Source organism: Desmodus rotundus, chromosome 2 (genome assembly GCF_022682495.2).
Source record: "Desmodus rotundus isolate HL8 chromosome 2, HLdesRot8A.1, whole genome shotgun sequence".
In the NCBI taxonomy this organism is placed as follows: Eukaryota; Metazoa; Chordata; class Mammalia; order Chiroptera; family Phyllostomidae; genus Desmodus; species Desmodus rotundus.
The window spans coordinates 170,329,405-170,353,019 of NC_071388.1; the positions used below are offsets into that span (position 1 = coordinate 170,329,405).

The following is a 23,615-nucleotide window of genomic DNA, read 5'->3' on the forward strand; positions in this document are numbered from 1 at the left end:
GACAATCTTATGGGAACTCCCTTGTAGGTAACTAACTGCTTTTCTTTTGCTTCTGTTAAGATTCTCTCTTTGTCTTTAACCTCTGGCATTTTAAGTATGATGTGTCTTGCTGTGGGCCTCTTTGGGTTCATCTTTTTTGGGACTCTCTGCACTTCCTGGACTTGTATGTCTATTTTCTTCAACAGGTTAGGAAGTTTTCAGTAATTATTTCTTCAAGTAGGTTCTCCCTTTCTTGCTCTCCCTGTTCTCCTTCTGGTATATTTATGATGCAGATGTTGTTACGCTTGATGTTGTCCCAGAGGCCCCCTTCATTTTTAAAAATTATTTTTTCTTTTTGCTCCTCTGATTGGGTGTTTTCTGCTATCTTGTCTTCCAAATTGCTGATTTGATCACATTCTTCATCTAATCTGGCTTGATTCCCTGTAATGTATTCTTCATTTTTGACTGGTTCTTTTTTATGGTTTTCACGTCTTTTTTTTTATGCTACTGAAGTTTTCATTAAGTTTTTTGGGGCCTTCTTATAACCATTGTTTTGAACTCTGCATCTGGTAGCTTGCTTTCCTCCATTTTATTTAGTTGTTTTTCTGGAGATGTCTCCTTTCTTTCAGTCGGGACATGTTTGTCTCCCCATTTTGGCTGCTTCTCTGTGTTTTTCCATGTATTAGGTAGATTTGCTGTCTTCCAGTCTTGGTAGGGTGATCTTATGTAGTGGGTGTCCTGTAGGGTTCAGTGGCAAAGCCTCCCCAGGCACCCGAGCAGGTGCTTTTGGTGCTCTTTTCATATAGGCTGTGTGCACCCTTCTGTTGTAGTTGAGCTTTGATTGCTGTTGGCACATCAATGGGAGGGGTTGGCCTGCAGGCTGATTAGGTACAAAGACCAGCCATGACTACAGCGGAGCTGCTGTGCAGTGGCCAACCCCACAGAGCAGAATTTGCTTCAGTGGAGCTCTGGTACCTGGTGAGTATGCCCCTTGAGTGTGTTGTTCACGGAAGTGGTTAGGTGGTGCCCTGGCATAGTCTGAAGCTGGCCACCTGGTGTGCTGACTCTAGGGCCTCCTGGGAGGTGCAGGCCAAGGTCCACTGGCTGTGCCCTGCCCAGTGTCACCTGGCATGAGCTACAAAGCAATCTCCAGATGGCTGCTAAGTAGCCACCCAGGTCCACAAGTTGCTGGACCTGGAGGGGCCCAGGGAAGGCAAGCAGTGAATGGAGTTCAGCTGCCATTAGTGCTGGGCCTAGCGTCATGTAGCAAGAGGTGTGTGACACACTCAGGCTAGATGTTGTGTGTTTTGGGTTTATGAACCTTTGAGAGAATTTAGGAAAGTCCGTTGCATGAGTCAAGACATACTACATGCTGGGAAAAGCTATTGGAACAGCTTGGGTAGGCCCTCAAGTTGGTGGGTTGGGGTCTCTGGGAATCATTAGGGCAGGAGGAACAGTGTGGGTCAGGTTGATGGAGACTCAGATATGGTCCCTGCCTGCACCTGCAGTGGGAGGGCTGAACAAAGGAACAATGGGTTCTGCCAGGACTTCTGTCTTAAGAAAGCTGCCCATTCAGCCCTTGCCCTAAAGCTACACAATTCAGTTCCTCTCCATATGTCCCTGGTACCTTCTGAGTGTATGTTCCACTCTGTGTAAGCCTGTGCACAGACCCTTGAAGAGGAAGGCCTGGGACTCCAGTAGCACCCTGTCTTACTCACCCACAATCTCTGCTGGTTTAAACAGCCAGAAGTTATGGAGACTTCTGTTCCCAGTACTGCAACCCTGGGCTGGGGAGCGCAGCATGGGGTTGAGACCCCTCGCTCCTCAGGGGGACCTCTACAGCTGAGATATCCCTCTCAATATTTAACTCACACACAGGTGTGTGCATGCAGTCCCTTGCATCTGCCTCTCTCCTACCAGTGTCCACATGACTTCTTCTATATAATATTAGTCGCAGGACTTCGTCCGGCTAGATTTCACGTGGTTCTCAAAGATGGTGGGTCTGCAGTTTAGTTGTAATTTTTATGTGGTGTGGGATGATGCCAGTAACAGGTTTACTTACTCTGCTTTTCTGGCCCGAAGTCTCTTGTTCACCAGATTCTTTAGTGAGTGATATACAATATGGGAAAGTCACTTCTCTGGACAAGTTTACTCATCATTTCATGTTCATTCATTCCTTCTTTCTTTCATTCAACATTTTATTGATGGCTTACTCTCTGCCTGGCAAGGTGCTAAGATTTGGGGATATAAGGATAAAGGTCAAGGTTCCTGACCTCAAGGAAGTTTCTCAGTCTCTGGGCGTGGTGCAACATACAAGGGCAAGCAAGCCCAAGGGGACTTATTTCATAAGAAAGGGGTGCATATTCTTTCTTCCTACTCTAAAATTGTGTTTCTACACAAATGCTCTAAATCAATGAGCATAACAAATCATACGACTTCAGCTAATAAAGTAGGAATAAGGTTTTAACTAGTCTGACTTGATTTAAAATTATTTTTGCCGGTTCTTTGCCTTGCCACCAGTCCTTTCCTGGACCATTGAAGTTAGGCTTTAACACAACTCCCCGGGAAAGAGGCTGTGCTAGCATTCTGCAAGTTTATAATTAAGTTCAGTGTTTGTGTGTGGGATTGAACGGGGAGGAAAACGACCACTAATTATGGAGTTTCGTTTGTGAGAGCCCGCTAAGGCTTTTAAGTAGCAGAAACTCGAGAAGTCGATAAAGCTTTCCTCATTTTAAAATAAAAGTCGCACGGGAGTTCCTGGCAGGAGCAGGGGAAGAGGGGTGTCCTTGGTGCTACTCAGGACGCAGGCGGGTTTGGACCACCAGGAGCGCTGCCCACGCCAACGCGGACTCTGAGGGTCTGGGGCCTCGGAGTACAGACGCCGGGTGCATGGGACAGGAGGCGATAGCTCGCGAGGAAGTGCAATCGGTCTCGCCCCAGGGGAGGAAGACTCTCCACCAGCACTTCCTCCCGCAAGGCGGCTCAGCCTCCCGGCCCGGCTCCTCCTCCTCCTCCGCCTCCTCCCCCCGCTGCCGCTGCACTCCGGCGGCGGGGGGGTGCGGCGCTCGCTCCCGCAGTCCCGCGCCCTGCGCCCCACTTCCCGTGCCGCCGCCGCAGCCGCGAGGCTCAGCCCTCCGCCGCCAGGGCGCCGTCTGGGACCGCCGGGAAGCCAGGGCCCGCAGTCTCCGCGCGCGGGCGGCGGGCCGCGGGCACAGTGCGCTCCAGCCGCGGTGGCCGCGGCTCCCGACTCGGCGCCCTGCACGCACTTCAGCGATGGCTTCCCCGCCGCGGCGGTGGCTTCGCCTTCACCCGCGCCGCCTTCTGCTCCTTCTTCCCGGATTCCTGCTGCCTCTTTGCGGCGCCTTCAACCTAGACGTGGACAGTCCTGCCGAGTACTCTGGGCCAGAAGGAAGTTACTTTGGTTTCGCTGTGGATTTCTTCGTGCCCAGCGCGTCTTCGTAAGTGGCCCCTCTGGGAAGGGGAGTCGACCCCCTCCCCCACTGCGCGCACTCTCCCTGCATTTCCCCGGAGGCAAGAGGTCTTCGGGAGAGATTGTCTCCGTGGGGGAGAGATGCCCGCTTTTGTGTGTCCGCACCCCCCACCCAACCCCCACAAGCTGGTTTAGCTTCTGGGGGGATGAAGCATTTGGGGAGATGAAACCCCCCCAAACCCTGGCACCCATCAACCACCTGGCTCCCTCCTCTCCTCTCCCGAGAGGGAAATCTTTGAAGCCGACCTGTGCTTAAAACTCAGGGAAAGTGGAGAAGCAACAAAGGCTGGTCCGGCCGGACTCCGCGCCGCCTCTCCCAGTGTCCGGGATGGGGTCAGTTTCATCCCCGAAGTTCTGTTTCTCCGGGACCTCTCAGCCTTCCCGGTAGCCGATTTCTGCTTCATAGACTGAACACGGGTTCTTTTCGTTTTCCCTAAACAAGCCCTCCCCCGCCTCTTTCCGCCTTTCTGGCTGATTCGTTTCTCCTCATTCACTCCTTTTCCAGACATCCTGATGACTGAAGTGACCGTAGTGTCATAGTAAATTCATTGTCCCCTATCTCTGGGATGTCAGACCTTTGCACATTTGAGGGCGAGCAGATGCATTGAATGTGCCATCTGTTCTTTTTATAGTGATTCATTATTTAGGTCATGGTTCAGAAAGAAGGGTGTTTGCTGAGTTTTTACTCACTACAGGTCATTTGAATACTGCAGAATTTAAGAATTCGCTCATGTTTTCAAATTACCAACGTTGCAAAGACATGATTTGTAACAGACATATGGGTATTATTGGACTAAAAGTTGTCTTTGACTTTACGGAACGCTGACATCGTTCTCCCTACCCCACCTCCATATTAGTGATTTAATAATTGTTCCTGGGATGTCTTCGGATGTTTAAATCTTGTTTTCAAGAGGATGAATTTCTAAGTTCTTAGAAATTGTAACAACATAACGTTGCTAGTTGTTTTAAATGATTTAAAGTGCTGTTTTGGGGGGGGAGGGACGATCGTTTTGATGGTTAGTAGTTGGATCGGAGCATTTTTACAATTTATACATGTTAATTTGAAGGTGATCTGAATATTTTCCCATGACTGTTAGAACAGGTATTCAGGGTTCACTCTCATAGTCTTTCTGGATGTTGTGGAACATCCCTCATTTTGGTGGCAACCGTTGCAGCAGCGAATAGGTTGGAAGCAGTTAGTGGAAGCGGATGTTGTTTTATGCAGTGAACTCTCCTGTTTCCAGCTTCAGTGCTTTCTGTGAGACCTGAGCCCAGACTTTCCAAAATGATCAAAGTAATCATTAACTTTAGGCGACTTTCTCTCTCTCTCTCTCTCTCTCTTTTTAAACTACCTTCTCTTTGATCTAATCATTTGTCAGCTTTATCCTTTTTCTTGGTTCCAGATATTTTCCAGTTTATGCCTTTAGGCTGCAGAGGATTGTAGTTGCTCCCAGCGTTGCTCTTTTAGATTTAATTCAAACAGAAATTCTAATAATTTTGAGAATGTATCGTCTTGTGTCAAGAGTTAGTACTTAGCAAGAGTTAGCACTTACATACTTCATAATTGATGGAGTGTTTTGCAAGTGTTGCTCTTGATGGGTGGCAACCCCCTGAGGTTGGAAGGGTAAAGGTACACGACAAGAGGATGAACTTCAAGTGTTTTTACTGTGGGAAACGCAGTAATATCAAACTGTGAGCCTGAGGTATTTACTGTTTTTGGTTAGGAGGCTGGATGACTAATCTTTGATTAGTCATTGTAGTTGTTGAATATACTATGACCTCACAGGTTTACAGCACCTCCCACGTGGGCCTTCAAAAGTAAGGTAGAATTAAACTTGGTTTGGTTTCATGTAATATCTTGAAATTTTCATCAGTGACTTTGGTACTGCTAGACTAGTAAACTCTAGGTATAGCCTAATCTAAACAACAGAAATCAACTTTGAGGTTTTTTAAAAACCAAAGTATATATAAACAAAGTAAGTAAGCTTTTCAGGTTTAACAAAGAATAATGCAAAATTATGCTTAATTTTGTAAAAAGGCACTTTAAAATCTAGCAAGCAGTGGAAGCCAAGGTACATAGGATGCCATTTATAATACCAGCAGCTGCGTTGTTGTAGTTAATTGGTGTGATCATAAACTTCTAAAGGAAAAATGATCCACATAGTAAAAAAGTGTTTAAGATTCCTTTCTTCTGAAGAAAGAATACCTGGATTAATGAGGAAGCAATGGTAATAAAGTCTCTCTGTGCTCTTCCAGTTTCTGTAGGTGTCCAAACGCTGATGGCAAGCTACAGAATTGTTTTATGTCTTAATTTTTCTTGTCATAGAAAATCATTATTGAATTATTTCCATGTTGTGAAAACTGATGAATCAATGTTTATTAAAGAAAAGGAAAAACAAGGCACTAGTTAAAAAAAAAATTAAGATGACTCCTCAAGAAAATACTCCAGAAGTTTTAAGTATGAAGCAAAAAGTCGTAAAAATAGTGATTTAAAAATTATGTAGATAAAAATAAGCATTTACTTATTTTTTTCCTGTATGCCTTAATTTATGGTGGCCATATTGCCACACTTATATAGAGTTTAAAGATCATTTATGGGCCAAGAGGTAAAGTCATGTTTTTCTTGTCGAGAATATTTGGAGAAATTAAAAATTGCACCCTAGGTTGGGTGATAATAGTGATATACTACATTGGCTAACCTATTTTATAATATACAAAGCACTTTCACTTAGGATATCTTACTTCACTTTATGCACAAACCACCAGGGGAAGCAGGGAAGCAGATAAACTCATTCTTACAGATGGGGAAGCTGAGGCCAGAAGAGTTTACAGACTTTAGTTGTTTAGGTTAGTGTGTGGGGTAGGAGGCAAGGTGTGATCAAAAGAGATTGTGTGAAATTCAACTTCCATTTAACTTTTATATTCAGATTTTAAAATTTTAGGAAGAAAGGTGAACAGTTTTCTTATTTATTCTCCAACCATGTTACATTAGTTTTCACTTTACATATATATTTATTTTTAAATAATGCTATAATTAGGAACACTGGATTAGAATTCTTGCCTTTTCCCCTATTAAACACTACGGGAGCCCATTTACAGTTGCTTCGCGTTTCTCTGACACCAAGGGCAAAGTGTGGGTGAGTGTGCTTTGGTCCCAGAAGGTCCTGCAGAATAGTCAGTGGTTCTCAATCCTAACTTCCTGTTTGCAATACCTGAAGAGCGTTCAAAATAAAACTGCTGCCCTGGGGGCATCTTAGATCCAAAAGTAAGGCACTAACTTGATATCCTAACAGCCCGTGGGTCATTTCTGCTTGACTGGCCAGTCTTACCTCAATCTGACTAAAAATGAACTGTTTTTTCACCCAGAGATGTCAGTTACACCTCTGTTTCTATTAATGGTGCCATCATTTTCTCTGTCGCCCTGGAAATAATTTCATATTCCTCCCTCTCATTTTCCATTTTTCTTTGTTTCCATAACTGCACTCTCCTAATATTAGTTCGTGATTAGTCACCAGGCAGAAGGTCTTAGAAATTCTTCCTTGTTAATGTTTCTTGCTTCCATCTCTGCTTTCCAGTTCTGATACCACCTCCTTATTTCAGTCATCACAGATATGGCCTGTGGCAGTCAGGTCCTCATCTCTTTGCCCACCATTTGGCTCTTACACCTGCAACACATCTTACATGTTTTTGATGGTTTTATCTTTCTGAAGCATCTTTTTGATCCTGGTATTTGGCTGCTAAAATTTCCTCAGCAGTGCTTCGTCCATGGCCAGAGAGAGAGCCCAAACTGCTTAATGTGGGTGAAGACCCCTTTCAATTTGTCCCAGTCTGCATGTACTTTTAAAGTTCACGTCCCACTCAGGCCGGGTGGCTGAGTTGGTGGGAGTGTTGTCCTCATTCACGGAAAGGTTGAGGGTTCCATCCTGGTCAGGGTACTGTGCCTAGGTTGTGGGTTCAATCCCCAATTGGGCACATTTGAGAAGCAACAAAGGGATGTTTCTCTCTCTGTCTCTCATCTCTCTAAAATCAATAAAACATATCCTCCTGGGGTGCGTATTAAAGAATAATAAGTAAATAAATAAATAAAAGCTCACGTCCCATTTCTCCCCTCACCATTGCAAACACCTTCAAAACTCTTTACAAAATGACACCAGCTCATTTTCATGAACTTCACTGTGGTTCTGGCTATATTCTTTTTTTCTTTCCATAAACAATATACATGCATGGAGTATAGACTTATTATTTAGAAATTAATTCCTATGTTGATTGTTCCAAATTAAGGCCCACGGTTTGTAAGACATTATAAAAGAGAAGAGAAAGATGTATAGAATTTATAGTTACTGCATCTGTTACATCATAAACAGATTGACTCTAGCGGTTTTTTAAATGAAAAGCAAATAGCTCTGAAGTAACATTCAGTTCTAAAATTTTATACACATTTCTTTTTATAAAGTATAAAATAACTTTTCAGAAGTCCCTTTTGGTGAAAGCTCATTGGTCAACCCAGAGTCAGCCAAATATATTAAACAGGCTTTCTCTTGGAGAGAGGAATCAGTGCTGAAAGCAGCCAAATAACTGAGTTCATTTGGAGGGTTTAAAAAATGTGCTTGTCATTGTTTGGCTGGTTGCCTCTCCTTGGTAGTCAAGGTCACATTCCCTGAAACAGCTGCCCTTAAAGTAATACTTTAGGTAGGAAGTGTACCCAAAGGGCATCCCCCTAGTTAGTTTCTCTGATCCTCTGGCCTGGTTCCTTCCCTCTCTTTCCCCTCCCTCCCTCCCTCCCTCCCTCTTCTACTCCCCTACCCACACCCCAAGCAAACACTTTGCCCTTTATCTTTTAGAATTTCTTGGCATGCTTGTGTATGTACATCTGAATTTTGAACTCATTTCATGGAAATGTCTCAAGTCCTTTAAAAAGAATGGTGAGAATGGGGATCTTGCTACTGTTCTTGGGCAAACTTTTTGGAAGGAAAGGTAGTTTGTCAGGAGAAAGTTGCAGGCACAGGAAACTAAATTGCTGAGCTTCAGACTGCCATGTTAATCAGGGAAATCTCTGTCAGCCTCAATTAACCCTGGGTATCTTCCCCAAGCCTTCTCATTGTCAGGAAATGTCGCAAGCCAACTATTTCCTACCCTTCTTCCTTTCTGCTTGAGATTTTGCATTTGAGTTAATTAATGACCCTTTGAGAAAACCAAGGAAAGAAAAGCTCTTTTAAAAATAGATTTAAAAATATGGACAGACCCAGAGAGAGCAGACTGACAGCTTTGTGGGGAGGTGGGAAGATGGAGGGATAGAGCAAAAAAGAAAAAAATAGACAACAGGGTAGTGATTTGGGCAGGGTGGAAGAGGGTCTGGGGGACAAATGGCAATGGAAAAATGCAGTAAAAATAGATTTTAACTGTTATATTTCCTGTGTTGTTAGGGAGTGTTTTATTAATTGTTTTTAGTTCTGATGCCATTATCTCTTATGTTTATGGTGCTTTCAGATTTTCTAAGTGTGCTTTTATCTACTATCCATATTCTGAAATTTATTTCTTTAGGTAATTATAGTCGGCATTGTTATGTCCGTTGAACTGCGATATCGGAGCCTGAGACTCAGATATTTGAAATGACTTCCTTAGTTGATTTATACAGTGATCGTAGCCTTTAGTCCCAAACTGTGTCCCTGAGACAATACTGCTCATATTGCAAACATTTTTTTTCTGGTCTGCCACTTCTGTTTCCCTAATTAAATTATTGTAGACATTCATTAGATATTGTTGGATGAACTTCAAGTAACAATTATTTAATTTCCTACGAGGTGTTTTATTAAGAGGCTTATTTTGTTACTATGTCAAAACAAACATGACATCAAATACACCCTCCCAACACATTAATAGGCTTTTGTTTTCTGTAATGTGTTGTTTTTATGTTTCTTCAATTTTTCAGATAGCACCTTTTACCATCCTATAGCTTTTATTCTCTACAAATATTTAATTTTTTCTCTGTACAACTCCCTCCTGAGACTTTAACATTTGTCCAAGGTAATTTTACTTTCTCCATCTCTCCATTTTTCTGTTTTAAAAACTTTATAATACTCTGAAAAGTAACTTAGCATGTTGACATTTTAGGCAAAGAACTTTGTTCCTCAGCTTCTTTCCCTCCATTAAGCCAGCATTTGGGAACTGACAGTGCTCGCACATCCCTTTTATATTATCCTTCCATTTCTGTAGCGTTTCCCCAGTGTGCACGGCTGCACACGAAGGTATGCTTGGGAAAAGTTGGTGACCACCCATATTAGTGCATCCAAGTACCATCATTTCATGCCTCTGATGTGCAGATGGTCTGAGGAAGAGCAGCAGCCTTGTCCTTGGTCTCATCCAGGGAACTCAGGCTGCCGGGAGAGGAGCTCGTGCTGCAGTTTTCATTCAGAACCCGGCCGCCTGTTATCTCCAGCCTGTCTTACAGTGCCAAGTAGAGAAAGCATGTGAAATCCAAAATAAACTAATTTTACAGATAATTTACATGCTCAGATGTTTATTAGAGGATAGTTTCTTCATCTGCTAGAGAAGTTAGGAGTAGTAGAAATGGCTTATTTATATATGGCTACTTGAAGTTTTAACACCTACAGCTATCAAATTTACTTGCTACTCAGCTGTCAGCTTAAAGTATTTTTCTTGAGTGCTTATTATGTGTCAGATACGAAGATGAATTAGAGTCCTCTACATTCAAGGAAGTAATTTATTGTAAAGTGGGAAGAACAGCTTCGATGAAAAATTGTAGAGGATTGTGTAACATGGTATGTGATGACAGTCCAGAAATAAATTTTGCTTGTAAGTTTTTTTTTTTAACCTTACCTGAGCACATGCTTATTGACTTTAGAGAGAGGGAATGGGAGGGGGAGAGAGAAGGAGGGAAATGTCAATGAGAGAGAGAGAGAGAGAGAGAGAGAGAGAGACATTGGTTGTCTGTCATACGGCACAGGCACACCCTTACCTAGAACTGAACCCGCAACCTGGGCTTGTGGCCTGACGGGAACAGAACCGAAACCGCAACCAGGACGATGCTGCAACTGAGCCACATGGGCCAGGGCTGCTTATGGGTTTTTAGGCATATTCTGAGAACCAGCTCTCCTGTCCCCATCTCCTGGAACCTGGGCGTTGTCCACAACACGGAAATCATATGCGAAGCTGTGCTTGTATCACGGTTATTAGGACTGGTGCAGAAATGCCCCTCCTCCTTTTTACCTGTAGTCCCTGAAAGTACACTTGTCTGAAATTTTCTTTTTTTTCCATGTTGCACTCAAAAATAATTCAATTCATGTGAAGAGGGTCAGTTGTGTGGTACATTTTTTACCTGTTGAAATGAAAAATTTGATATATATATACAAAATTAAGCTATTACCCAGCTCTGTTGTAGAAAAGAAGGGTGTGAGACAATGAGCTGCCTTCTTATTAATGGCAGCTGGGTGGGGGGTGAGGGCTCTCTTATTCATAGTCTAATTTTTTTTCTTTTGAAAGTTTTTGCTGAATGAGAACTAAGTTGATATCTTACCCAGAGACACTTAGCTGTGAAGAGAGAGTGCGAGCATCGGTGTTTTACTGATGCCAAGTATGACTGCATAAAGCTTTATTAAAGAGGGTGTGGCTTTGTTGGGAGTTTTGTCTATTTTGAATATGGAGTTTGCAGATTAGCGTCAGATAGCAGGATATTCATAATGCAGCAGTTCAGCCAGCCAGCTCTTGAACACTATACTTGACTTGGCAGATACCATGCACAAGAAATGAAGCTGAAAAATAAAAGTTAAAATGGATGCATTCCATATTTAAGATTGCCCAAGTAAGAACACCCAAACCTGTAGAGAATTTTTATTTGCTTGAGCCAGACAGGATCCATATGGAAGCAAGATCTCAGCAGACTGAGTAAAGTATTTCCCAGAATGGCAGTTTGCAGCCTTTTTAATGCAATTGAATTAAGCGGAGAAATAAGGAAGATGACATGAAGGTGGGAGAAAGTAAGGCAGGGATTGGGTTACCAGGTAATTAACTAGACTGTCTGCTCTCTTGAGGCTGATTTCCATTCTGAGGGGTCTGAAAAGAGGCATTTCAAAGGTGTGTTATGCTAGATGCAGGGGAACACTGGACAGCCCTTGCTTCAGGGCTGGATAAACCTTTTACTGAAGAAGTTATATGACTGGGATGTGGCTACCGGCCATGACCTGCCCAGTTAGGAATTTATGATCAGATCACCCTGCGAGGTTTTCTTCCGCTCACTGGACTTGGCAAATTATTGTAAAGCCCCTTTTCTTCTCCACAGTAGTAAAGAACTAAAGAGATCTCTTGTACTTAAAAAATTGACTCCTGATTACTTTGTCTTCCTATAATTTTACCCTGATAAGAAATTTGAATAATGATCCAGTTCTTTGGCTAGGGATTAATTAGATTAATGTTGTGAGGAGAAATTTATTAGTCACTATTTTTTGAAACATTGAAGTGCAGTAGTTATAAAACAAGTTTTGCAAATTAAAAAATGATAATATTTAGAACTACCATACTTCAGAACTGTTTATTTAGGATCACTTTTTTCTTTTAACATTCAGGATATAGAAAGTGTATAGCAAACACACACACACAAAAAACCAAAAATTAAAACTTCCATGGCCCTAGCTAGTATACATTTTTAACAGCTCTAATGCAATATAATTGACATATAACAGGCTGTACCTAATTAAATTTGACGTGCATACATTTTTAAGTGACATGTAACCCTGAAAGGAAGTTGCCTTATAATATGTTCTTACGATGAATAAACTATATTGGATAATGTATGTAAATAAGAGAGCTCCAGATGAATAATGAATATTATGCCCTCAGTGGAGAGTTTAAAAAAAGAGGGTAGGGCAAAAGTGGGTTTACAGTTGTGAATACATGAAAAACCGTTTATTCTTGTATCATTACTTATTAGTGATTGTATTATTTATCATACGGACAAATGTAAACCTACTTTTGCCCCAGCCTGTATTTTTGTGGATAATATCAAGAGAACTATTGCTCCTAAGTCATAGGATATTGTTTATGCTTTGTGCCATTTTTGAAATCTCATCTTCCCTTTTGTATTTTAGCAGGATGTTTCTTCTGGTGGGCGCACCCAAAGCAAACACTACCCAGCCTGGGATTGTGGAAGGAGGGCAAGTCCTCAAGTGTGATTGGTCTTCACAGCGCAGGTGCCAGCCAATTGAATTTGATGCAACAGGTAGATGTTGATACAATGGCCTCTTTTCTTAATTTGTCATTTGACTTTTTTAATGTCACTTAATTTTTAAAAGCACTTGCTTCAGTTTAAATGGAAAAATTTAATAAAATAATGTACAGCACTGCAAATCCCCAGAGAAAGTTATATAAAGACAAATGATTTACTATATGACTCTCCCCTAATTTTGTGGCGTGTAAAAGCATTAAAAATACATTGCATTTCCACTGCTTTGAATGTCTTCAACTTTAAGCCGATCACGTCAGTCTGCAGAAATCTGGGGAAAATCTATTGAATTGTTTTTGCACCTCTTCTGAGAAGAGGGAGGTCGTGGATACGGCAAGGTTGTTTTGCCCGTTTTCTGTGGGCAGAATTGAAGCATGACTCACCTACAACTGTGGAAGATCAGCTCTCTAATCGTGAGTATATCTTAGGCTGGGTTGCGCTACCAAAACCAGTTGGGGAAACTTTTGCATTACAGAGGATGTTGACTTTAAAAATATTCTTTTCCAAAATTTTTTGGAAAAATAATGGGTTATGGTTCTGTTAACATTAAATTTTATCTAAAGGGGCAAATTTTAGTGTCAGGCATGATTGTGACAGTAAGGAGAAAAATAGCATAAGGAAGATGAGAAATAAGAAATAACTTAAGTTTTACATTTAGATTGGTGAAATAAAATATACCAAAACAAGTGTTTTGGTATATTTATGTATATTTGTGAAAGCTTAGAGAAACCTCAAAGAAATAGTGTGGCCTTCTTCAGGTGCAATAGTTTTACAGTTTTTTTTTTTTAATGATTCTGGTTTGCTGGCTGTGATAGAATATTTTAAGATAAGTCTACGGAAAATTAGTTCTTTTTTCCATATTGTTACTTCCTGCTAGTTCTAAAATATATTCGTTCTGGGAATTGTAGCGTCAGTGAAACAGGAATTATGATGTGGTCTGTTCCATCTGGCATCGTGATCACTGACACTCATTAAACCAGCTCTTATAGGAATCAGGGCACATGTTTGTTTTTTTCCATTTGAGACCATCTACCTTAAACCCTGTGGTTTTTTCCATGTATGGCTGACATTTGGAAAACCCCAAAAGTATGCAAATAGGCTCAGGTTTACCACAGATAGAGAAAGACCTGTGCTGTAGAATATCCTAGGTCAGGGCATTTGTATCTTCTAACGAAATATGATTACTAACAAGATGAAACCATAGTTGAGTTTTGATAATTTGAAATGTTCAGATATGTTTTTGATGTCCACACCATAGGTTTCTGTGCAGCGCAAGATAATTTATTCCCCTCTTTTTTGAAATTCGGCTTTATATACTATTTTTTTAAATTGAAAAACAATATATGCCCTTGGCATACAAAATTTCAAGCAGTCCAAAAGGGTATACGATAAAAAATAGGACTGTCTCACATTAGCCTGCTCAAAGGCAGTCACTCTAAACAAGTGTTTTGATCCTTCTAGAATTTTCTTATTCATACGAAAAGGCAACTCACAAATAGGAATATACTAAATATGCTGTTAGGCTCCTGACTCCCCCCTACTTTTACCCCATACCTACCATAGATCTTTCCATATTGATATATATTGATTTACCTCATTGTCTGCGAATTACTGGTAGTGTTGTGTGGTGTATGTAGCCCAGTTTATTTTACTCATATTTCTTATTGATAGACACTTGGATTGTTTACTCGTATTTCTTATTGATGGACACTTGGAGCGTTACTATAACCACCACTGTAGTGAAAAGCTCATATGCAGTAGGTGTGTGAGTGTGTGTACAGGATAAAGTCACAGCAGGGGATTTTTAGATCAAAATACCCCGCATATGTATATTAAAGTTTTGGTAGATAACTACAAATTATTAACAAAGGTTTACACACCTGTGTTTTGTGATGCCGGTGCCAATGCCAATTATCAGCATTTAAAAAAAAAGATTTTATTTATTTACTTTTCATAGAGAGAGGAAGGGGAGGGAGAGGGGGAGAGAAGCATCTGTGTGGGAGAGATGCATTTATTGGTCGCCTCTCACACGCCCCAGCTGGGGAGCCTGGCCCACAACCCGGGCCTGTGCCCTGACTAGGAATCACACCAGTGACCTTTTTGTTTGAAGGCCGGTGCTCAATCCACTGAGTCGCACCAGCCAGGGCAGCATATTTTTGTCTTTGTCAATTTTATACTGTTACAATATGACTATGTCCTGTACCTGCGTGTAATATATATAATGTGACATTTTATTATTTTATGTTGTCATATTAATTTGCATTCCCTTAATTAATAGTAAGACTAAGTAAGCACTTTTGCATTTGTAAGCCATAATGTTCCTTTTCCCATGAGTGACTCTTAATATATTTGTACACATTTTCTATTGATTTGTGAATTTAGAAAATGAATCTCAATTGACAACACTCCATCCTTTGGGTTGCTTAGGCCAAAATCTGGGATCATGCTTGACATTAAATTTGTCAGCAAGTAAGAAATGCAACCGCTACTCGGCATTCTGCTACTGACATCCTGCTCCGAGCCACCATTGTCTCTCACCTGGACTGTTGCCCTAGACTCCTGAATTAGTAAGGGTGCTGCCAGAAAAGGGGTAGCTCCCTGAAACTGGGATCGTTGGAGGAGCTTTCAGTAAAAGGACCATTGACCAAGGATTGTGCAGGGTCCTATGGATCAGTAGTGCCCAGGCACTAGTTAAAATTTGGCCCCTGGGCCTGAAGGGAGCTCCGAGCTCTGGAAAGGAGCAGCTGCCTAGACAGAGCACTAGGTGGAGAGAGCCTCTTGACAGGAGCTGTGGCTTTGGCAGAGAGCAGTAGCCAGCCCAAAGGGGCCGGAAGGAAGCAGCAGGGGAATAAAACCCTGACCTCACTTTCCTTCCTCCTTTTGATCCTTTGTACCTGCTCCCCTCTGGCTGAATCCAGTTGGGAGCCAGTGGGCAGCAGTGCATTTCACACTGGTCAGCGTCCTGGGCAAAGAGCAGGCTAGAGAACGGTGGACAGGAGACCTGAGAGGCAGTTGGCAGGGAGCCCACACACCTCACTGTTCTTTCCAGTTCTTTCCTCACTGTTCTGCCCTGGATACTGTGATTGTTTATTCTCTATGGCACCAGAATGATCCTTTTAAAATAGGCAGATCGTAACACTCCAGCTCAGATTTTACCCATATGTTCCCATCTGTCTCATAGTAGCGGAGAGGACTTTTGCGTCTTTCAGTCCTATATTTCTTTTCTTTCTTTTTTTCTAGAGAGAGGGGAAGCTTCTGATACTCTCATGGAGTTTGCCCTTTGACTCTTTGTTCTTCACTCACTCCGTGGTTGCTCCACACCGTGATGCCATGGAAAGGAAATGGGCCTGGAGTCAGACAGACTTGGCTTCAAATCCAGGCTGTCATTTTTCCCGTGTGACTTTGGAAGATTACCTACCTTTTTCATATTCTATACTACATTCTTGGGATGATCAAGAAGAGTTAAAATTGATTGGTTTGTCTGCTTTATTTTGTTTCTGAGTTCAGAATAGACGTTAATGTTTCAGGGGTTCCATTCTTTTTTTTATGGGAGAAAGAAAATTATAAAATAACTTTATTGAAATTAGCTGTGATTCTTACGATGTGGTAGATATTACAGCTATTCATCCATACCGTGTTTCTAAAACTTCTGGGAAACCCCTCGAACTTAGTTATGCCTATATGACTTTTTCCAGCTGATAAAACATGAGCAGAAGGGTATAGGAGTTGGAGTATTATTCTGATTGGTGATAGTTTAATGATAGATCCTCCATTGGCCTGGGTCCCAAAGTGAGGAAGACATGAAGCATAAACTCTCGCTGACCCACAATATATGTGTACAAAATAATCTTTTGTTCTTTTTGACAACTGGATATTGGGGATGCTTGTTACTCCAGCACAATGCCACCTAACTGAATAATCCATATAGGGATATTACAATGGTATATTATCAAATCAACTGTTGGGAAATGGTTATTAAAAGCCTTTCCAATTCTACATGCTAAGTTGATCTTCTGTTAAGTTTTTCGTTCTATTTTATAGGGTCATGAGTGGCTAAGCAACTATTTAGATAGTATTGCTTATGCCAAAAATAGTTCTGGTTGGTAAATTGCATTTAGACTGGGAAATACTATAAATAGATGATATGTACCTGATGGGGATGCTATAACTTTGGGGTTCCTTGAGTACAGTGACTCTGATCACTGGCGTGTTCTTCGCAGGAACCCTAAAGCTAAGCTATAGAATCATCCCAAGAGATGTCATTCCAGGGCGGCATGACTTAGAGCCAGGGTCGCTTCTGTCCCCACCTGATCTCGTTTCTTCATATCTGAGCTGTCATCTGCTGGGGCAAAGAGAAGAGCTCTGGACGGCTGTGTGCACCGCTGCCCAGGGAAATTCGTACAAGGACTCACATAGCAGAGGTGTGTGTGGTTCTGTCCTACATCCTCTGAGTAGACTGGTGCTACATGGGTGGCCTTTGGTAGTGTGTGAGTCTGAAAGTGTAGCTGAGCCATGGGAAGCCCCCGAGGGTGGTTGGGTCAACATTTGAAGTTTGTAACTATGAAATACTTTTAGCTCATTTGTTTCTTATGCTGTTTCTCTTTTAAAAGTTGTTGTGGTTTTTTTTTTCTAAACAACTCAGCTAACTCCAGAACCCTAATGAAAATCTTTATAGTAAGGTTCTTTTAAATGGTGGTTGTTAAATATCACAAGTCCTCTCCCTTCCTCCTCCTTGTAGGTCAGCTTCTGCTCTACAAGCAGTCCTAGTCACGAAGCACTGCTCTTTTTCTTCATTAAGCCACCATTTATGTTGGTTTTCTTTCTTTTGTTTTTCTTTTCCTTCTGCGTATGATATGCTTATTTTCCTGACTAGATTGTAAGCTCTCCAAGGCAGGGAACAAATTCATTTCTGCTCACTATTGTATAACATGGATTGCACATGTGTATATGTTCTGTGCAGGTGTTGGGTTTTTCATGAAAAGTAATAAATACAGATTCTGGCTAAATTTAGCTGAACAGGAATTTACTGTAAGTATATTGGTAACTCAACCAGTTGCCTGAAAAATGGACAGGAACCAAGAGATGCTAACAGAGAGAGGAACCGTAGTGCTGGGTTTACTGCTGCTGGACTCGGTACTGCTCACTGGGGAGCAGCATCGTGAGAATAAGTCTCATCCCTGCCTCTCTGCATCACTCGCTAGAGATTCAAAGCTTTTATGGTAATAGCTGACTGGCTGGGTCTAAGTCTTATGCATTTGAAAGTCAAACCTCTTATCTCACACAGAACTAAGAAATGATAGATTATGAGCTTGTACAGGGAACTAAAGCCTAGGATCCTTCAGAAGGAAAAAAAAAAAGGAATAATAGGGTGCCTTTTTCTCTTCTTTGCAAAACCAGGTAATAGAAAGAATCCTTTATGAATACAGTGTATATCTATTACTGAGTAATAACTCATAGACTAATTTTACTTTAACAAAGATGCACCTGGGTATTAGACAGTATATATAATTTATTAGAAGGCCATTTTACTGTGGTTTGTTCCATGCATGTAACAGACATGTAGTAGAGGCTAAGGAAGAAAGTCTGGATTTTGATTTTAAGGTAGCATAACACTTGGTTTCTTAGCTCTTTAAAGAAGAAAGATGAATACTTACAGTGTGCTTTTCTTTCTACCCCAGGGCATGACTTGGGGTAGTGGGAGACAAGGGAAGGGTTCAAAAATATGTTTGGAAAACCAATCTAATTTTATTTTGCTTTAATTCTGGGCAGTAGAGATAAATAAATTTATACCAAAATGAAGGAGGCATAACTGGAAATTATCTAACTGTCTGGAGACATTCAGGAAAGCTTCCCAGATATGTTGTTGACATTTGAGTAGCTAATGAAAAATGAGATGGAATTCGCCAGTTATGGAATAGGGGTCCAGGTAGAGGAAACAGTTTTTGCATAGATTAGTAAAAGATGTTTATGAATGAAAAGCAAGTAATTCCTTGTGACCCACATAGAAACTTAACTCTTGTTTATATTAGTTAGCCTTATGGTAAAATTGGTTTTGTTATGCATTGTTTAGCTTAGTCATAGAACTTACCAGCAACGTTAAATGAGGACTTCCCATATAAGTTTTATAAGTGTATGGCAAGGGTAGCATGGGTATGATAGGAAGTGTAGCTGGACTTGGGGTGGTGAACACACAATACAATATACAGATGCTATACGAATAGAATTGTATTCCTGACGCCTATGTAATTTTAATAACCGGTGTTATCCCAGTAATTCTAATAATAAATAAGACAGAAAAAAAAGAAATGAAGCTGGAAGTAAGCTAAGGGAAGTTCTAAATGAATTTTAAAAAGATACTCTAAACTAACAGTCTAACCAAATAAATTTACCGTAAAGCCTAGCACATAAAGCACTGTATTAAAAATAAAAGGATCTAGTCCTGGCTGGTGTGGCTTAGTGGATTGAGTTCTGGCCTGTGAACCAAAGGGTTGCTGGTTCGATTCCCAGTCAGGGCACATGCCTGGGTTGTGGGCCAGGTCCCCAGGTGGGGATGTGTGAGGGGCAATCACACACTGATGTTTCTCTCCCTCTCTTTCTCTTTCCCTTCCCTGTTCTCTAAATAAATAAATAAATAAATAAAATCTTTAAAAAAATAATAGAAGGATCTAGAGCTCGGTGGGTAGAGCTTGGGTCTTTGGTTTCTGGCCATGCTAAATAGATTTGACATGAACAGTACAGTGTATGTAGTCTACTAATTTTCCTAGTCATTAATTTTGGTATAATTACATGAGTTATAACATTATCATATGGGTATCTTTAAAATATTGTAGATGTGCCTTTTAAACAATTAAGGGAAAATGTCTGTGATGAGAAGTTTAATTTACTAGAAAGTTCAATCCAAGATAGCAAACCAACTTGCTGCTTTGATTTTTTTGAATTATATTTATGCATTAGTGAGCCTACAGGAACAGAAGGAAACCTCAGTCTAGATTTATCTCTTGGATTTGTGAGAGCTGCAAACCATGCTCTCTTAATTTTCTTTCAAGCTTGTCTTCTTTATTTTTTTTTCTGCTAATTTTCTTGATATAATGTGTATACAAAGCCACACCTAGGATGTGAAAGGAAGGCCTACTGTCTTATTTTACATGTTTGTGTAGTGACTGAAATATTACAATTTGCGTTGATACAGTAGTTGCCCTGTTGGATTTTTAAAGCCTTTCATCTCATCACTTCACCCAATTTGTAGTTTTAACCAAGGTTTGCATAATGGCTGAGAACCAGTGTTTCCCTAAATTGACAGAATCATATGACCTTTGAAGAATCGTGGAATTAGGAAAATGGAGAGGTCATTTTGGGATAAGATTTGTTTGTTTTACACCAAGATGAGTGATACATAGAAAACACTTAGTTTGGCTGAATGTGGATATGGAAAAGTACACCTTAAGCAAAGGTTCACATGTGATTTAGTTTTAGGATGAATGATCTATGTATTTTAGGAAGTAAATACACTCCAACGGTATTATGTCAGGATGCAAAACAATGTTGAGAATATTCATGTAACAGGCGTGGGGTGGTCTGTTACTTCAATTTTGTCTTCATGCCTGAATTACTTTCTTACAGCTGTTGTAATAAGTGACTATAAACTTGGCTTAAAAACAACACACATCGATGACTTTTAGTGTGGGAGGTCAGATGTCCAAAATGGGTCTCAGTGGGCTAAAATCAAGGTGTCTCCTGTGCTTCGTTCCTTCTGGGTGCTCTGGGGAAGAGTCTGATTTCATGCCTTTTCCAATTTCTAGAGGCCACTCACATTCCTTGGCTTGTGGCCCTTTCCCCTGTCTTAATGCACAGCAGTGGCTACGATCCCTGTCTTTCTCAGGCTACGTCATCTGACACTAACTCCACTGCCTCCCTGTTGTGATTGCATTGGGCCTGCTGAGATAATCTAGAGTAACCTTGCATTTCAACGTCCTTGATTTAATTACATCTGCAAAGTCTCTTTTGCCGCAGGTGGATGAAATGAGGTAATGTCCATGAAGGTATGGGAAAAATCCTGTCCTTGCAACGTGCTTTCCTTTTCTAGGAGCAGATGTTACTGACACACTGATTGTGCCCTGTTTTCTCAATACTGAGTGTTTCTGAAAGAAATGGACTGATGATCTGCCCGAAGGGGCAGAACAGGCAACAACTGGCCTGACCAAGGCTCAGGCCTGCCGGCGTGATGGTTAAGAATGTCCCTTAAAAAGAGGAGGTGATTCTATTTTCCAAATCCTGTGAATGGATGTCACCTTTCACCAGTAACGTCTGTCCTAGAGCAGGTCAGAAGTCAGGTTACTCCCCCACCCACCCAAACCGGCTTGCTGGAATACTTCACCACTAGTTCCCGGAAGGGCTTGGCTCTAGCCTGTGGGCAAACCCTGGCCAGGCCAGTTCTCTGGTCAAGAAAAATGTTTTGGAGTATTTTCTTGATATTACAAGACTTTGTATTTAATAGAAAATAGAAAACATTCAGCTGCTCTGGAGCCTCTGTGCCACATAATTTCCAACTCATCGCCATTAAAACGATTAGGCAGACTCTGAAACAGCTTCTGAAGTGTGACTTGGTCCTCTTGGTGAATTGCCTGTCTTTCAGAGTTGTGTCTAGATATTTCTACAGTTGCAACATTGCAACAGTCTTTAAAAACAAAGAAACATAGTCTCCCTTCTCTTGTTAATATAAGTTTTTATTGAACTAAGAAATTTTCTTTTTAATGAAACTGTTTCTCCAGATATAATCTGGCATCCTCTGTTATAGAATGATGCAAACGGAGAGCTGGTAGGCAACCTAGAAATCAATTAATCCCATTTCTTTATTACCAGGTGACAGTTTTAACACTTTAAATGTTTTCCCAAAACTGAATCCATATGGTCCTTTAAAAGCCTCTTCCCTGGCCACTTTGACTGCCCCATACCCATTTTTTAAAGACTTAACATTGACTTGGCTTAAAAAAAAATCTTCAGCAAAGAGTTTTTGTTTTAAAATGTTAGATGCTTTCAGGATCATTTCCTTCTCATCACTAGAAGGAAACAAACCAGCATTGATCAGGCCATGGGTGTTTTCAAAGGGCCTGTATTCTCTGCTGGCTCCAGCAGCACCGGCAGACTTCCTCATGGAAGGAGCGGCCAATTTTGATTCCCTGTCCCCTCTGGTAGTGATAGCTCAATAAATAAATAAATACTGATCCCAGTGAAATGAACTTCATCATATTTTTTCAGGCTCTACTTTTCTGATTCTTCTTGTTTGCTTTTGGGAAAAAAATTACATCTAATTTCATATAAAGGGTGTTTCTGGGCAGCTGTATGTAAATTAGTAACACTTCCTCATTTTCATAAATTATGATTTTAGAATCTATATCTATATTCACAAATGATTCATTTTTCAGTAATCTGTGACTGCAAACATTTTGGAGTTAGGGACCTTTGTCAGTTGTCATTTTCAATCAACAATTATGCTTCTAGAGACATTTTAAAGACACTTTGAAGTTTACAAGTCAAATCATCCTTTCATTAATACAAATATCTAACTACTGACTGTTAGACTTTCTTATTTAAGGAACTATTTTTTAATTAAGTTAAAAGAAATTAATTTACTTATTTTTTCAGTAATATAGAATTTTGATTTTTGTAATGAATTGTGTTTTGCAATATACTACTTTTAATAGTTTGACTCTGAGACATGGAATCGAGAAACAGGAAGGATAATGCTCATAAAAATTGCCAGGTGGAGCTTTTTCAACTTCAGTGTTCTTGAATTTTAGGAACTACAACTCCTCTGTGTGGGGGATGAAATATAAACATAAAGTTAATTAAGAGGGGATATGGAGGCTCCTAACTAATTTGTATGTGAAAATTAATGGATACATATCCACACTACTTTTCCCCCCACCTTTTAAAACATTGTACAAATAATGCAGAATTATTTATTAAAAAATGAGAAAACACTGAAAGGCAAAAAGGGAATAAAAACCTCCCAGTCCCTCCACCCTGGAAACCAGTGGCAAGGAAGTAAAGTGTCTCTCCCTGCACCTCCATCTTGGTCAAAGTCCAAAAGACTATTTTCTTGGCTCCTGGTCAAAAATTAGTTGACTGTAAATGTAGGGGTACTATTGATGTTAAAATGTACTATTTATGTGCTTCTAAAAATGTGCAAATTATGTCACCGCCAACTGTAATATACATTCATTTCAAAGATGTTAATTTCTGAATACTTGCAGCTTTGAACCAATGAAGTACATAATTTCACATTATCACTAGGGTACAAATACATCATACCAGCAGCTGTCTCACTACCTTTTCATCGTTTTCTCTCCAATTTCTCTTATAGCATTTTTGACTCTCTGAAATAATTTTATATAATTAGTTATCATTTCTCTCCCTTGACAGCAGGGCCCTGATCTGTCTCATCTACTGCTGTATTCCTTGCATTTAGACATAGTAGGTACCCATGATTTATTTATTTAAATGAATGATCAAGATGTTTCCTTCTCTGACATGTTAAGTTTCAGAGAAAGAAATAAGCAATATTGGGAGGTTTCTGTTGCAGGCAAAAAATAAGAAGTATGATTGAGCAAAAGTAATGTTTGAGGTAAAGAAGCAGTTTAAGGAACTCTGCAAATTGTTTTATTAAAGGACGAATGTGGGGTGGCGTCGTTGTGTTTTTATTTATGTATAATTGACGTGTAACATACCAGTTTCATGTGTATAACGATGATTTGATACTTGTGTATATTGCAAAATGATCACTGTAGTAAGTCTAGTGAACATCCATCACCATGCATAGTTAGAATTGATTTCTTGTGATGCAAAATATTAAGATTTACTCTCTAGCTATACAGTGTTAGTAACTCTAGTCACCATGCTGTACATTACACT

General features: G+C 40.5%; 1 protein-coding gene across 2 annotated transcripts in view; it reads left to right on the forward strand.

Moving 5' to 3' along the window:
* The first annotated feature begins 2,768 nt into the window (after positions 1–2,768).
* ITGAV (integrin subunit alpha V) overlaps positions 2,769–23,615 on the forward strand; it is an 80,311-nt gene continuing 59,464 nt past the window's right edge. Inside the window, exons 1-2 of one of the 2 annotated variants that reach the window (XM_053918836.2) lie at positions 2,769–3,437; positions 12,574–12,701. In XM_053918836.2, the coding sequence (XP_053774811.1) occupies positions 2,869–3,437; positions 12,574–12,701 (697 nt within the window). In that variant the 5' untranslated portion in view covers positions 2,769–2,868. Of the gene's footprint in view, positions 3,438–12,570; positions 12,702–23,615 lie in introns of both variants that reach the window. The other variant, XM_053918835.2, reaches the window with a different exon arrangement.